This window comes from Saccopteryx leptura, chromosome 6, assembly GCF_036850995.1.
Source record: "Saccopteryx leptura isolate mSacLep1 chromosome 6, mSacLep1_pri_phased_curated, whole genome shotgun sequence".
Lineage (NCBI taxonomy): Eukaryota > Metazoa > Chordata > Mammalia > Chiroptera > Emballonuridae > Saccopteryx > Saccopteryx leptura.
The window spans coordinates 101382177-101398762 of record NC_089508.1 but is presented as its reverse complement, the minus strand read 5'-3'; the positions used below and the strand labels follow the sequence as shown (position 1 = coordinate 101398762).

Below are 16586 nucleotides of genomic sequence, written 5' to 3'. Positions count from 1 at the left end.
TTGGCTACAATAAGACTCTATAAACACGTTCTCATAAAGCCACATACACTTAAAAATCCTAACTTCAGCTGAACAAATAACTGATACAGGATAAAGATATAATCCTAGTCTTATTTAAATGGTTAAAAATTATTTTAAAAGTTACTCATTTTGCTGTCTTATGAAAAGTCAGCCATTAATATAATAATACTTTTAAGTATGCCTTAAACTTCTAACAGAGCTGACATTAAACAAATTATGAGAAAATAAAACATTAACTCTCTATATTAAATATAATTCCTTTCTTTTAACAAAGTAACATGGTATGCATTTATTTTAAAATCCTGTCTTACCCTATACTATACTCAAATAACAGTTCAAGCACATTTTCCAGATCTATGTTATTATACGCTCTTAAAAATGATCAATAGGCCCTGGCCGGTTGACTCAGTGGTAGAGCGTTGGCCTGGCATGCGGGAATCTCGGGTCGATTCCAGGCCAGGGCACACAGGAGAAGCGCCCATCTGCTTCTCCACCCCTCCCCCTCTCCTTCCTCTCTTCCCTTCCCGCAGCCAAGGCTCCATTGGAGCAAACTTTGCCCAGGCGCTGTGGATGGCTCTGTGGCCTCTTCCTCAGGTGCTAGAATGGCTCTGCTTGCGGCAGAGCGACGCCCCTGAGGGGCAGAGCATCGCCCCCTGGTGGGCATGCCGGTGGCGGACGCATGCGGGAGTCTGTCTGACTGCGTCCCCGTTTCCAGCTTGAGAAAAATAAACACACACACACACACACAAAAAGATCAATAATAAAAAAATTTTTACATCATGACTCAGTATGCAATAAATACTAAAACTATTTCATATACATTCTTTCTACCATATGCAATGCAATATGATACTTTATAGTCTGGTCTATTTTGTTTCATTTTCTTTTTAAAATGTTGGTTGCGTGATTTCATAATTTCATGATTAAATGTTGGGTCCTACTGTTGGGTCCTTCTGGATTACTGTAAAAATCAGCTAATTCTAAGTGTGTATAGATAGATAGGCACTTCCTGTTTAATTTTCTCAGAATAGAGTTTTCTATTTTTCTCCAATTCAAAATACATACCTCAGCAAATCTTTATGCTGGGTTCCAGGTGACTGTCTGGGTAATTTAGGTGATGATTCTTCCAACAAACAGTCATTTATCCCAACATTGTTAGTGTTGGGCAACGCATGTTTTTTGGCTTTTTGGAAACTTCCTGCAGATTTAAAACCCAATGTGAGCATAATATAAATATATGTAGAAACTTTTTGATAATATGCACTTGAATAAGAACATCTTTATTCAAAATTATAAATTACCTGAATTGCAGAGAATACCTCTACATTCCAAACACTCCCAATTTTGTTCCCATGATTGTAGTGAAGAACAGGCTAAATGTGTTCCTTTAGAACCACAACACTGACAGCACTTTATTTCCCATTTGCTGAAGGGATAAACAGAATCAGATGTTGACATTTTGGTATTAACTTAGATTACAACCACTCACACTGTCCACCTCACACACACAACCAACAAAAGGAGGAAAAAGAGATGAACTACTTTGATAACTGCATTACTTTTCCCTAAAACATTTTTTCTATTTCATTGTTTATAAACTCTGCTAAATATTCTCTAACTTAAATATCAACATGTACATGAATATTCACATACACAAAGAATATAAACATCAGAAGGAATGCAATTAAAAAATTTTTCCTTTTATATTTGGAGATGACTATGCTCATAGGGAGATTGCTAAGCCAGAGTATCTGATATGGAAGAAGCATTCAGTAAATACATTACCTTGCCTAAAATATTATCTTTCCCATCCAAGGTGAGGAATTATTTCCTATAGAAAGCTTGCTCAGACATCAGTATTGTGCAGCTCAAAGGACCTAGACTCACTACCTGGCCTCCATTTGTATTCTCTCCCATCTGTTCCCCCACCCCCATGCCACATTGTACAATGTGTGCTAGTCCATATTCACATTTTCCATATGGGAGTGGATGTAAGTTGTCATGTGGGACATCCTCTGTTTGGTTATGAGTACACTCTCTCTGTATAAAAATGGCTATACCCGAGTGTGTAGACAAGTAGGTGGTGAGAGAGGTAACTGGACACGCTCCCCTCTGGCAGGTGTGGGTAAAACTCCCTTTGTGTGGATGTGGATATGTAGGTAAGTGTCCTGTGTGTCCCAGCACCACTTCTCTAAATAATTCTGTCAACTAATGATGAAGAGAAAGAAAGATGACAGGTAACATGAGTGCTTATTATACACCAGGCCCCGTTCTCACTCTCCACATGAAATGTTTAATTCTCACTATTTTAGAAGGTAGGAAAAACCATTATTACCTTCATTTTAAAGAAGAGGAAACCAAGGCATTGAGGGGTAAATAACTTGTCCAATCAAGTCTGCCCTGCTAGTAAGTCTCAGAGTGAGGCTTCCAACCCACTATACCTGCTGTCAGACCTGTGCTGCTCACCTTTATACCTATGTTGCCTTTCAGCAAAATTGCCTTCCTATCAGAGGATGAGAGGCAGTGAGAATACAAAGAAAGCATTCATATAGCGTTATCTGTGCCCAGGAAAAAAAGGCAAGGAATAGCAATCTCAACTAGCTGTCAGAAACAATAGCTACTGATGGATGGGCTGGTGGTATACAAATACATTATCAGTTAATTAAAAGAGCCTAAAATAAATTTAGAAAGTATCAATATTAATGAACGTATTGCTTCTTAGAACTCTAGAGTGCTTTACTGTTTATACGATCTCATCTGTGCCTCAGTACAATCCTTTACAGGGTTTTACTGAATATTCAGAGTTACCATGTTTCTTGCATCTTCCTTGACATTTTCAATGAGATCTCTGTTAAAGAATTTTTAGTCTAATGCATAAGACAAATTTAAATAATGTCAATTATATTGTAACAAGCATAGTAAAGAGAAAATCCAGCCCAGAAAGGGAAATCAGGAGTGATAACAGCTCCTTAGAGGAAACTTTCCAAAGCTGCCAAGACTTCAGCTTAGTCTTTGCAAATCAATAGCTCACCCAGCCATTAATTTCCACGAGGAACAAGGCCCCCAATATTCTTTCAGTTTCACCATGCCATGTTCGAATACTACTGTATACTGATGATAAAAATTTAATGAAATTTCCTACATATATTTCAATGAAACTGGCTTTGTTACTTTTTATTCTGCATCTTAAAAAATAAATATGCTCTTGATTTCTAGTATCCAGCACAGTATAGAACACACAGAAGGCACAATATGATTGCTGTTTAAGACTAGAACCATGCCCTGGCTGGGTAGTTCAATTAGTTAAAAGTGTTGCCCCAATATACCTAGGTTGTGGGTTCAGTCCCTGGTCAGGGCGCATAAAAGAATCAACTAATGAATGCATAAATAAGTGGAACAAATCAATGTTTCTTTTTCACTCTCTAAAATCACTCTAAATAAATAAGTAAATAAATAAAATTTAAAAAAGGGATTAGCTAATATCTTCTGACATTATAAAGAAATAATCAATAAATTTCAAATGCCAACCCCCCCCCCCCCCCTTTTTAGTGATCCAAAAGAAACACTGCTAGATTAATCAAGTTAAATTAACCTCTCTGACAGGGCCATCCAACAGAAATACAAAGCAAATCATATATGTCATTTAAACTTTTCTAGTAAAACGTAAAAGAAACAAGTGAAATGACTCTGAATATTTCCAAAATATTATCATTTTGTTCAATATGTAATCAATATAAAATTATTAAGGTTTTTTCAGTTCTTTTTTCTTATTGTTATAGGCTGAATTGTATTTCCCCAAAATTCATATATTGGAGTCCTAAAACCCAGCAACTCACAATGTGACTGTTTGGAGAGAGGGCCTTTAAAGAGATAATTAAGATAAAATGAGATCCTATGGGTGGACCCTACTCCAAAATAACTGGACATAGACAGAGGGACAATCATGTGAAGATACAGCTAGAAGGCAGTCATGTGCAAGCCAAGGAGAGGCTTCGGAAGAAATCAAATCTGTGGATACCATTATGTTGGACTTCCAGCCTTGCAACAAAATAAATTTCTACTGTTTAAGCTGCCCAATTTGTGGTATTTTGTTATGGGCAGCCCTAGCTAAGATACACAGTAAGTCTTCAGTGTTTATTTTATACTTGCAACACCTCTCATTTGGGAATAGCCACATTTCAAGTGTTCATTAGCCATTTGCCTAGTGGCTACTATATAGGACTAGTGTGCAGCACTAGAAAACAGAGCCTCAGAAAATGCACCAAGTAAGCAAGCTGCAATTATATTGAGTGCAATAATTTTTCTGTAAACAGATGTAAATATAAATATACTTCATCTCAAGTGAAAACTTCAAACATCCTAAGAGCAAACACATTTCACTAACTATAACTCTGCTTCTAAGTTGAAGGTTTCAATATGAACACTAATTAAGCACAAATGAACTTCCCAACACACCTATTAGGCACACTATAGTCTCGCCCTTCCTTGCAACGACATCTTCGTACATCACAATGCTCATAGTGCTGCAAAAGCTCTTGATAAGCATTTTCTTCTAATTCCCAAGATGCATCTCTGTAAATGAAGAGACATAAAATATACTTTAATCTAAAATGTTACATAAAAGGACTGGTAATCAACCTAAAATAAAAACTACTCACACACTTAAAATCTGTTTCCTTTAGAGTTAATCAATCATTATCTTCTATCATTCCATTAGCGTCATTTTATCCTACACTTAGTCTCAGTGAATTTTTAAATGCTAAATAAAAACTTAAGCAGAAACTTTCTAAAACTTATATTTTTATTAAAATTTCACTTCCATTTATTTTTCAATTTCAGCATTAGTACCATTATTTCTGGAAATTTTTCTCTTTTTAAATCACATCTTGATTCTCTTAATTTAAACATATGATTTTGAAGCCTATTATTCTTGTATATAAATCAATCTATACAACTGAGGTGTTCATTAAGAAACTATATATCAACTAATGAGACATTTAAGTCACAATCCCTTAGTCTCAAAAACTAGCAATCTGGGGGGTAAGGAGGCGAAGAAAGGGGTGGATTTACATTTTCTCATTTGAAATGGCTGTTTGTCCATCATTACAAAATCAGACATAAATGATTATTTGCACTATCATTAAATCCTTTTAAAATATCTTTTTTTTTTTTTTTTTTTTTTTACAGAGACAGAGAGTTAGAGAGAGGGATAGACAGATAGGAACAGAGAGAGATGAGAAGCATCAATCATCAGTTTTCCGCTGTTAACACCTTAGTTGTTCATTGATTGCTTTCTTATATGTGCCTTGACAATGGGGCTACAGCAGACCGAATAACCCCTTGCTCAAGCCAGCGACCCTGGGTCCAAGCTGGTGAGCTTTGCTCAAATCAGATGAGCCTGCACTCAAACTGGCGACCTCAGGGTCTCGAACCTGGGTCCTCTGCATCCCAGTTCGACGCTCTATCCACTGCGCCATAGCCTGATCAGGCTAAAATATCGTTTGTCAAAAGGCTATATGTTACTCACCTTTCAGGAATATAAATTCCCATTCTCAACATCTCTTTCTGAAATATGTCACTATTATTGCATATTGTGCACCTAAAGAAAAAGACTCCTGCATTAAGTGCTTGAACCTATAGTAAAAAATAAAAAATCTATTAACAATTAGATTATAAACTTAAAAGCTTCACTTAATATATTATAAAATCTTACTTTATACACTAATGGTTCTCAAACTTTGATAAACTAAGTTATCCCATGGCTAAAATTTGGAGGTCTTTTTTCCCAATGGTCAAAAAAATTGAGGTAGTAAGCAGACTGTTCTTAGTTGTATTATTTATTCACCCATATATTCTTCCCAACCTTTGGTGTCTAATATCATTTCTGTTCCCAAATATTGTGTTGCCTATCTCTGTGAATAAAATAGTAAAAATCTTGAGTTACTTTATCTAGGAAAGATGTTTAAATAAGTATTACATAAAAAGCATCCTTTGCTGCTCTATTTTAAACTCAATCTGTTAATTTTCTTCCTAAGAGAGGAGCAGCAGGAAGAGGTTATGCAGAAAGAGACAGAAAACCATAAACCCACACTAGAAAGAGGAACCAATCCCGTTAAAAAAAAAACAACTAGTAGCACACATGCATTTAACAATATTTAACCCCTACTATGTATGGGTGCCAAACTCTATGTTATTTACCAAAAACAGAAATATAAAATGACTGGAATTTTACTTCAAAGAATTCTTGTGTATATACAATTATAATACAGTGTAGAAGTTTTTTAAAGCATATACACAGAAGAGAGGAATAAGTACCTCAGTCTATATAAGTCTGACGAAAAAGTCACAGAAACGGTCGAGTCAAAAATAATTTTGGAAGTAGATACAGGGGTCTGCCAGGAAAATGGGACAAAAAACATTAAAAAACTAGAAAATAGCATATCTCAAGTCTCAGGTGGTAAAAGAAAGTATATGTGATTAGAAAACTAATCAATAATATACTTAGGGTTTACATGCTGGCCATACTAAATTAAGTAATGAATCTGAACAGATAAATCAAAGCCAGTAGTGTGAAGAGATGACAGGAAATAAGGCATGCAGGAGAAAAACCAGTTATTAAGTTCCTGCAAAAGTCTACTTAAAAAAAAATTATTATGTATATAGCCTGAAATTAAATCACATAGAAGGCAGAGAATAGCAAAAAAAAAAAAAAGGATACACAAAATAATCTATGAAGCAAATTTGACAGACTTGGGGAATGATTTGTAGCTGGTGAAGAAAGAACTTAACAAAGAGGAATCCAGGTTCAAACAACTAGCAAGTAGTACCACACACACCATGTGGTAGGAAAGTAACAAGTTTTAAAATCTCTGAACCTAATGGGTCTGTAAGCAACTGTAAGAGATACCAAGATCTTAGTAAATATAGGATATGATATAAGAGAGTAAGTGCCCAAGGAGGAAAAAAATACCATGGGACATATCCAAGATACCAACAAGACTAAAGCAATGATGGAAAAATCCAAACTGACCAAGAATAGTGACAATTCTCTACATATCCAGAGTAAAATTTTTCCATTTTGTATTTTTCCAAATTTAGAAGCAGGGAGGCAGTCAGACAAACTCCCCGCATGCGCCCAACCAGGATCCACCTGGCATGCCCACCAGGGGGCGATGCTCTGTCCATCTGGGCCGTTGCTCCGCTGCAACTGGGAACCATTCTAGCGCCTGAGGCAGAGGCCGTGGAGCCATCCTCAGCACCCAGGCCAACTTTGCTCCAATGGAGCCTTGGCTGCGGGAGAGGAAGAGAGGGATATAGAGGAAGGAGAGGAGAGGGAGAAGGGTGGAGAAGCAGATGGGCACTTCTGTGTGTCCTGGCTGGGAATTGAACTAGGGACTTCCACATGCTGGGCTGATGCTCTACCACTGAGCCAACTGGCCAGGGCTCCATCAATTTTTTATGATACTAATATATAGTCTTTCCTCACAGAATCCCAATATATATAGCATTTGTTGTAGTAAAAAACAATGAAATTTGCTCAACCACATACAATTCTCATTCTACTGCATAGGTTTGTACTTCCTCTGACTCTTTTATATTAACAAAGTTCAGAGATTTAAAACAATTATTCAGGTATTGTTGTAGCTATCTAGACAGGGTAAATAGACTCCACTTATTATTTCAGTTAAGACTCTAGTATCAGGGTAGAAAAACCGGTTACTGGAGTGTCTATAAAGAATAGAAATTAACTTTAATCAGGTAACAACTTCTTATTAATATTTCTATCATAAACAGGTATCCATGTGGCTGTATTTTTATGTTATATACTACTCACAAAAATTAGGGGATGTTTTATTGCTTCATATTCCTTTTGAAATATCCCCTAATTTTTGTGAGCAGTATATTTGCATAAAGTAGACCTACACTTTTGTTAGTAGTATTATTTCTACTTTCTAATGACAGAATTAGAAATTTGGTATTTTCAGAGTGATCACAAAAAATCCTAAGCATACTAGGTCAAGTTTGAGAATCTCTCCCTGATTCATTATTAGCACATAAATGAGGCAAATCTTGTTCATCTTGAAAAATATCATCATACTGTTACAAAATTAAAAAGATAATACATTTGGCAGCAATTATACTCATTCAAATACAAACCCTTAATAAAGTTAAATTACTTTAAGATTCTCATATAATGTGAAATTCTTCAATAGGTAAAGATAACACTTCATGATGTTTATGAACTGTACCCTCTGGATTGTTTTACAAACACTTCTTTGTAAGAATTCGCAGAATTTCTAATATTCATTCAACAAAATAGGCTCTATCTAAAAAAGAAAAAAAAAATAGGCTCTATCCTGCCATTTTTCACTGAATAGTCCTAAATATAAATGTTCAAGGCTCATACAAAAAAAAAAAAAAATGTAACCAATTATGCTTTACTACTTTGACCACTGTTAGTACTTTTAAGACTATTAAAATATAAAAGGATTTACATTATCTTCTAACTTAAAAAAAATACTTTTGTGGGCTCAGGCTGGGTGGGTCAGTGAAAGAGTGTCTAGCACATCAAGGTCGTAGTTTCAATCCCTGGTCTGGGCACATAGGAGAAGCAACCAACTAGTGCACAACTAAATAGAAAAACTCAGTGGAGCAATGAATTGATGCTGCGCTCTCTCTCAAATCAATGAAAAACATAAAAAAGAAAAAACAACAAAAAAACCTTTTGTGGATAATCTGTAATCAATAGTAACCTTCTATTTTAGTAAACAATAAAAGCTATGTTTTAAAAAACAGTATTAACTTAAGCCTTTGTTATTTGGCATTCTATTAACTGTAACTGTCTATCAGTAACCACCTTCATACACGTATACTACATATTTGATGTTATTAATAACATCTTTCTAACTTTCAAGTATTTTTTGAATAAAATCATATTAAATTGTTTAATGTCAAGTTTTATATTATTTCATTTACTTGAAAACTTGTCAAGTATGACATACAAGAAAAAAGGCCTATAACATTGAAGTAGCTTAGATTACAATTATAAATAGTAATGATATGTGATCATTTCCATACATTGGTTTTTTAAGCTTAAATATATAAATAACTTGGGAATTAAAACCTGCATTTTTGTTCATTGTGAAGGACAAAGAAATCCTTAGGTAAATATACATTAAAAAGCAGTATCTAAGGTATTAAAATATTATTTGTATAATACTGTGTATTTTATATGTAAAATATACTTCAATAAAACTGCTTTTAAAAGTTATAAGTTGTATGAGCTAAAATATATGTTAACTCATTCCAATTTAAAATTCAAATTAGCAAGCAACAAATTTTATATTAGGAAAAGCTTAAAAAACATCTTACCTGTAAACAGTCTCTATGAAAACAAGCATTTTTACAACAAGGACTTTGTAATACGCTGTAAGTTGGAATAGGCTCAATAAATTCCAAGCAAATTGTACATAGTGAGGATTCACTATAATCATTAGGTGTAATTATTTGAACAGGTCGATGGTTCCAACAAAATGACCTAAAAATGTAAATTATTTAAATGACCTAAAAATGTAAATTATTTAAAACCAATATTTAATAAATTATAGAGCATAACTATGCTAGCATTACAATTCACATTTATAAGAGAAATTTATTAATATCTTTCTCATAACTAACCTGCAATACACTGGACACTAGGTACTATAAATCAGTTTTATAATCTATGACCATGATGAACTTTCAAAATGTGAATCTTATGGTGGTAAGACTTACCTCACAGAATTTCAATAACTAATATTATGTTGAAAATCCTATATAATATTGTTAGAAACAGAATATGTAAACATTGTATTAAACACTATAAAGTTAAAGGAACATAAAATTTAAAAATTTAATCATATAACAAATAAATTACAAATAACTTATTTCATAACTAAATTTATGTTCATTTGTATTATTGAAACTGCAGTTTATGTACATAGTAAAAATCCATTAAATTTGTCAAGAACACAAAGACTAAAAGAAATGGAACACTCATAATACCAAATATCAAAATTCATACAATGAAACAAAACTCTCAGGGGCATTATTGCAGGGCATAATATTTATTTTGGACTTCACCAAATTTAAATGTCTTTAATTTACTCAAAGAGAAATAAATATGGCTCTGTGAAAGAACACTGCACTATTAAATCTAACGAACAATATAAAAATTTAGAAATATATGAAGTGAAATTTTCACTATGAATAAACATTTACAGTTCCAACTTTTATTCTAGAGCTAAAAAAGTCCATATCAGACATGACAATTCTCAAGACTTTGCAGATAGAAATGACTCCATATATATATTCACTCTATATGTATTTATACTATGTACATGAAATGTATAAACTCAGTGTAGCTGGAAAAAATTTAACAAGGGAATTATAATATTAGAATATCCATCTCTATTATCCATTTATCTTTAACCATCATTTTTCATATTCCACAGTTAACTCACGCAAAATTGCCAGTGAATTGGAAAATACATTCTCTCTGAAGGCCACATGGGAAATGATAACTTCGTTTACATCGGGGTGCAACACATCCAATTGAAGCACCAGTTTTCTTACAAACACAGCATTTCTAGAAGAAAATAAATAGGGGTCACAACATGGAAAATTTGAGCACCATTACTCTTTTTGGGGAGTCAGAATATTATTTTTTATACAACATTTGTGGTGATGGTATATTAAAGAAATTTTTTGAAAACACTTTTTTTTTTCTACCCAGAAACAAGCTAGACACTGAAGATTCACTCTTGTAACAATTTCTGATATAGAAAACATCTGTAACCTAACACATGCACATGAAAAAGAAGATTCTTTTCTTCCTACTTCCTAAAAAGCCAGAAGGGTTTATCAATATAATGGCTATACATGAAAGACTCATTCAAATCTCAAAAGAAAATACATAATTGGAAAATATTCATCAAGGAGAACAGTAAAATAATACTAAAAACCAATCTAAAAAAAATTGGCTATCCTCACTCACTCTATCCTAACCAAATGAAAACATGTTAGGTACCCATAGTAGGTTAAATAGTGACGCCCAAAAAGATGTGTTCAGATCAAGTCTTAATTCCTGGTACCGTTATTTGGAAATAGGTTCTTTGTAGATTTTAGTTAAAGATCTCATAGATGAGATTATCTTGGATTTAGAGTAGTCCCTAAATCAAATGATTAATGTTTTTGTAAGTGAAAGGAAAGGGACATTTAAGACAAAGGCACAAGCAAAAACAAACAAAAAGACAGGTACACAGAGGGGAAGGCCATGTGAAAAAGGAAGTTGAGACTGAAGTTATTTATAATGCAGCAAACCTAGAAATGCAAATATTGCCAGCAGCCACCAGAAGCTCGAAGAGAAACATGGAATGGATTCTCCCTCAGAGATTCCAGAAAGAATTAATCCTTCTGACAGCTTGCTTTGGAACTTCTGGTCTCCAGAATTGTGAGAATAAATTTCTGTTTTAAATAACCTGGTTTGTGTTAATTAATTATAACGCTCTAGAAAATAAACACAATACAACTGCCACTAATTGAACTACAACAGTGGTATACAAACAGAAAGGCTATTAGAAGAATCAATCATTACTAAAATACAGAACAGTACATAAAACATTTTGAAATCCTTGAGATGGCCATTATAATGGTCACCACTGAAGAGATTATAGATTAACATTGATCCCTTAAGTATCACCAGGTCATAGGAGAATACCTTGCCAATCTGGTGCTCTTCCAGTAAAATGACATACAGAATTCAAGTTTAGGGTCACAAACGGAGATACCTCTACAGGATCAATATATTCTCAAAGGTTCACAATACAGTATACTCAAAAGAATTCAGATGTTTTAAGAAAACAGGTATTTCCAAACCTTGTATAAGGGGACCTTTAGAAGACTTCTTTCACTGCAAGTTAACTATCAGCAGGAGGTTGAGGAATTTTGATACTAAGACTCTCATGTGGCCCTTAGATAAAGGCACAAATAACCTTTCCCCCAAAGTTTTCTCTTGTGCTTTAGAGTCTCTATTTTATCAAAGACCTCTTCATCCTCAACATCTTTAAAAAAACTGCCTCCATTTCTTTACTTCAACTAAAATAAAGGTCTCTACATGCTTCCCTTACAGAATGTCTTGTATGAAGTGCTTGTTTCCCATCCTCCTTAATTTCCAGACTTGCCAAGGGGTGAAAGTGGGATATGGTCAGAGACAGGAAGGGGGATAAACAACATCATTTTAATTATCTGTTGCAGATTGCAGGCCACTACTCTATCTTCATATTTAACCTTCTCATTCTTTCACTTTCATTATTTCTACTCAGACCACATGGAGACCTACAGTTCTTTCCGTGCACATAATCTATTAACTATCACACAGAAGATACACAAATTATAACTAAGTGAATGAGTTAAAGTTCAGAATATTTATTCTGGAGAACAGGAAAAGGAACTGATCACAAGCACACAATGTCAAAGAAGGCCAAAAAAGGTCTGGAGATCATAAATTATTGGTCTGCATAGTTGTATAATTTATTTTTTTTACCTCAACCCATCATTCCAACCCAGCAACTGAAGTATTAGAACGAAAAGTGAATGGCTGAGTTGACTCAGGATTGAATTTTGCAGAACAGCAGAGGTGAAATATGTTCATTATTCTGATGGCAACAGTCAGTGAAATGATGGGTCAGGTGGAATAAGATAAGGAAGTGAAACCAATATTGTCACATATACTATCCAGGAGCAGTTAAGTTTCCTTTCATTTGCAAAACTACAAATGTTCTGAAATTTACCATATTTGCATCAGTAAGCACTGGAGCATAAAATCAAAGTCTTACAAATTTCTAGTGGAGAAACTGATGAAAAAGAATTCTTTAATATTAACAATATTGATGGTATTTAGAGTAGTGAGTAAAATAATTTACTTACCAGTTTAGAAGCTCTATTCACTTCTTTCCTTATGTCTTCTATTAAAAAACCATAAACTCCTTCCTCTTCTTTACCTCTTTGCCAAATTCCACTTGACATCAACTATGAATATATTCTCAATTAGAAAACAAACTCTAAAGAACTAGTTTGGAGTAAATAAGTAAATATATATATATATAATATTTTAATAAAAATAGACGTCAAACAACTCAAATTTCAATCACCTCTTACCTATACTACTAGTTACTTTTCATGATCAAAGAGGCTACGCACATTCTTTGATTTGAAAGACAATGTATATAAATAGTTAATATAATCAAACTGGTTTCCAAAGTTTTACAGAAAATAACAGAAAAAGCAAATAAGGAAAGCAAAAAATAAACTATAAGCTTTAGAGGGAAAAAGTGGTCAATACTGAAAGGTGTAAGTTTAAGTGTAATAACAGTAAATACTTAAGAGATAATCCAGATTACTGGTGATATTTCTGGTTGTCAAACTAGCTGGATTCATGAAAGACAACTTTGGAAACCCACTGAATCATAATTATTTAAATTTTTAAAAATTGATTTTTAACTTCAGTTTAAATATGTTAAAGGAAGAAAAAGCATAGGACTGTGAATAAGAAATCCTGGCTTGCAAACCAGGCTGTGTGTCCAACTTTCTGGACCCTTAGGAAAGTCATTTAATGCCTCTAACCTTAAATACAAAAATAAAATCACTAGACTAAATTACATGATCTCTCTTTCATCTCTAACATTCCACTGTTGTTTGTAACATTACCATACTTTTCTGTTCACAATAAAATAGAATCTTGTAAGTTTTGAGCCTAGGGATAGTATCTTTCTGAATTATTAAACTCATTAGAAAGAGAATGTAAGAAAAATTTTGATTTCATTAAATAAATTAAATAATTCAAAAATAATTTAAATTTGTGATTAAAGAGGCTTATTTTAATCGGTATTCTAGATCCTTAAGAAAACCAAGTAACATACATTACTTAAGAATTAGTTATGAAAAACAACCCACTAATAAAATAGCTTTCCTAATTCTACTACATAAAAAGTGAAATAAACTCAAAAAAGGAAAAAGTTTTCTTCTGTGATGCAAATTATAATAAACCCCTACTTAAAAACAAATTTGGAATGCCAACTCATGTTCCCTTAAGTCTTAGTACAAAGTAATTAGGTTCTCAGACCAGTCTACAAGTCTATTTAATCCATAGGGTAACTGAGACACAAAATCATAGTCTTAGAGAACCAAGGAATATGGCAGATGTTTTCTCAAGGAAGCATTTTAAAGAGCTTTTAATGAAATCAAAATTTTTCTTACATTCTCTTTCTAATGAGTTTAATAATTCATGGATATGTGTTGACTATAAAAATATGTCCACAAATTTGTTGATACATCTTTATTTAAGAGGTGAGGCCTAATTCCCTTCCTCTTGAACGGTGGGCTAGACTCAGTAACTCACTTCTACCAAATAGCATAAAGCAAAAAAGTAACAGTAGTAAGTGACTGAAGACCAGGTCATATGATTCCATCTTGGTTTATCTCTCTCTCTCTCTCTTTTTTCCATCACTTCCTCTGGGAGAAGTCAGATTTCACGCTGTGAAACACTATGGAGGAACCCATAAAATATGAACTTAAGACAGAGACAGTGAAGTGAGAAGTTGTAGAGGGAACAAACGAGAGACTAGTTTTCAGTATGAAATCATTTTTTTTTCCTTTTGAGTGATCCACCGTAAATTAGCCTCTTTCCTTTTCTACAAATATTAACTTTTCCAGATTCTTTGTGAAATAAAATGCTTTCCTTTCACTCCCTTAACCTTCAAAAAAGTCTTATGAGATTTACCACTAGCAACACTGAAAACAAGAAAGTGGCAAAAAGAACAAGTTCCTTAAGACTGAACCATTTAATCCTTTTTTCCAGTTAGGCACTATAAGGTTAGATAAAAATAAATAGGTACTAATTACAGGTTTTTATACGTACCCAGTAATTTCAGGATCTTAGAATTTGATAATGAAAATCCTATTTTTACATATAGACAAAATGAGAACCAGAGAAGTTAAATAACTTATCCAATTCTCAGAAACCAGTTATCAGGATCTAATTCTCTTTTTTAGAAGAATAGCAAATGTCTAAGGTTTAATTATAAATTATACTCACCAAACAATAGTAATGTACAGTGAGATTCCATTTCTCATTAGTTTTCTTTTCTCCATATTTATTAGGACAGTCATCATTTTTACGACAGAAAACACAAGCTAAAAGTGAAAAAGAAAATAGATATTAAAAATATTTTTTAGATTTTCAAAAATACTTAAGGACCGGCCCATGGAGCCAAAGTTTGCAGCTGTCCCACGAGCAGGCTCCTCTGGCAGGGGCGGGGTGAAAGCTGAGAATCAGGCAGAGACCTGCAGCTGAGCAAAGGTGCTCATCCCTGCCCTCAGGGCCAATGCTTGCAGCCTGCACCGCACATAACACTACCCGAGGGGGCGGCACAAAGGCCTAGGCCACCAAGGCTTGTACACCCAAGCACATGATCACAGCCCCTCCCATGAAGGAGAGGCAGAAACCACAGCAACAGCCCCAGTGGGCTGGCACCGGTAACCCCCATACCCGAACACCCTAAGCAGCAGCAGCAGAGGGGGTGGCGGGCCTGCAGACAGACGACACCTAGGGAACACAGGCCACATCCAGTGCACTCCAGTGGCCAAAAACCTTCTTTTACACAGACAAAATGAGAAGGCAGAGAAATGTAAAACAAATGAATCAAGAGAAATCCCCAGAAAAGGACCTGAATGAGTCAGATATAACCAAATTACCGGTTGTAGAGTTTAAAATAACGACTGTTAGGATGCTCAAAGATATTAGAACAATAATAGATGGTCATTACAAACACCTAAATAAAGAGATAGCAAATATAAAAAAGAACATTGAAATAATAAAAAAGAATCAGTCAGAAATGACAAATACAATATCAGATATAAAGAATACAATGGAAGGAATTAAAAGCAGGATGGATGAAGCTGAGAATCAAATCAGCGAGTTACTCGAAGACAAGATAAATGAAGGCACAGAAGCAGAGCAAAAAAAAGAAAAAAGACACAAAAAGTCTGAGGAAACTCTAAGAGAGCTCTGTGACAACATGAAGAAAAATAACATCCGCATCATAGGGGATCCTGAAGAAGAGAGAGAACAAGAGATAGAGACTTTGTTAAAACATATCATAGTTAAAAATTTCCCACAATTAAGGCAGTAAAACGTCTCACAAGATCAAGAAGCACAGAGAACTCCATTAAAGAGAAACCCAAAGAAATCTACACCAAGACACGTAATAATTAAAATACCAAAGCTAAGTGATAAAGAGAAAATATTAAAGCTGCTAGAAAAAAAAAGGCTATCACCTACAAAGGAGCCCCCATAAGGATGACTTCCGACTTCTCAACAGAAACACTTGAGGCCAGAAGGGAATGACAAGAAATATTCATGTATTATTTAAGTTGTTCTTACCTGTATTTTCCTTTTGTAAGGGGAATGTAAAAATTATTTAGTAAATAAATAATGTTTTATTCAGATACAAACTATACAGATAAAT

The 16586-nt window shown here is 34.0% G+C and overlaps 1 protein-coding gene across 3 annotated transcripts in view; it reads right to left on the bottom strand.

The window, feature by feature from the left end:
• The window catches only part of G2E3 (G2/M-phase specific E3 ubiquitin protein ligase), a 75417-nt gene that overhangs the window by 19736 nt on the left and 39095 nt on the right, over positions 1 to 16586 (bottom strand). For all 3 annotated transcript variants that reach the window (XR_010746105.1, XM_066341495.1, XM_066341496.1), the window contains 8 exons: positions 15155 to 15252; positions 12988 to 13089; positions 10524 to 10648; positions 9394 to 9559; positions 5549 to 5655; positions 4477 to 4593; positions 1323 to 1447; positions 1087 to 1219 (listed from right to left, as the gene is read on the bottom strand). Coding sequence is in view for 2 of the 3 variants with exons in the window: in XM_066341495.1 (XP_066197592.1) it covers positions 1087 to 1219; positions 1323 to 1447; positions 4477 to 4593; positions 5549 to 5655; positions 9394 to 9559; positions 10524 to 10648; positions 12988 to 13089; positions 15155 to 15252 (973 nt within the window). In the remaining variant the exon portion in view is untranslated. The remainder of the gene's footprint in view (positions 1 to 1086; positions 1220 to 1322; positions 1448 to 4476; positions 4594 to 5548; positions 5656 to 9393; positions 9560 to 10523; positions 10649 to 12987; positions 13090 to 15154; positions 15253 to 16586) is intronic.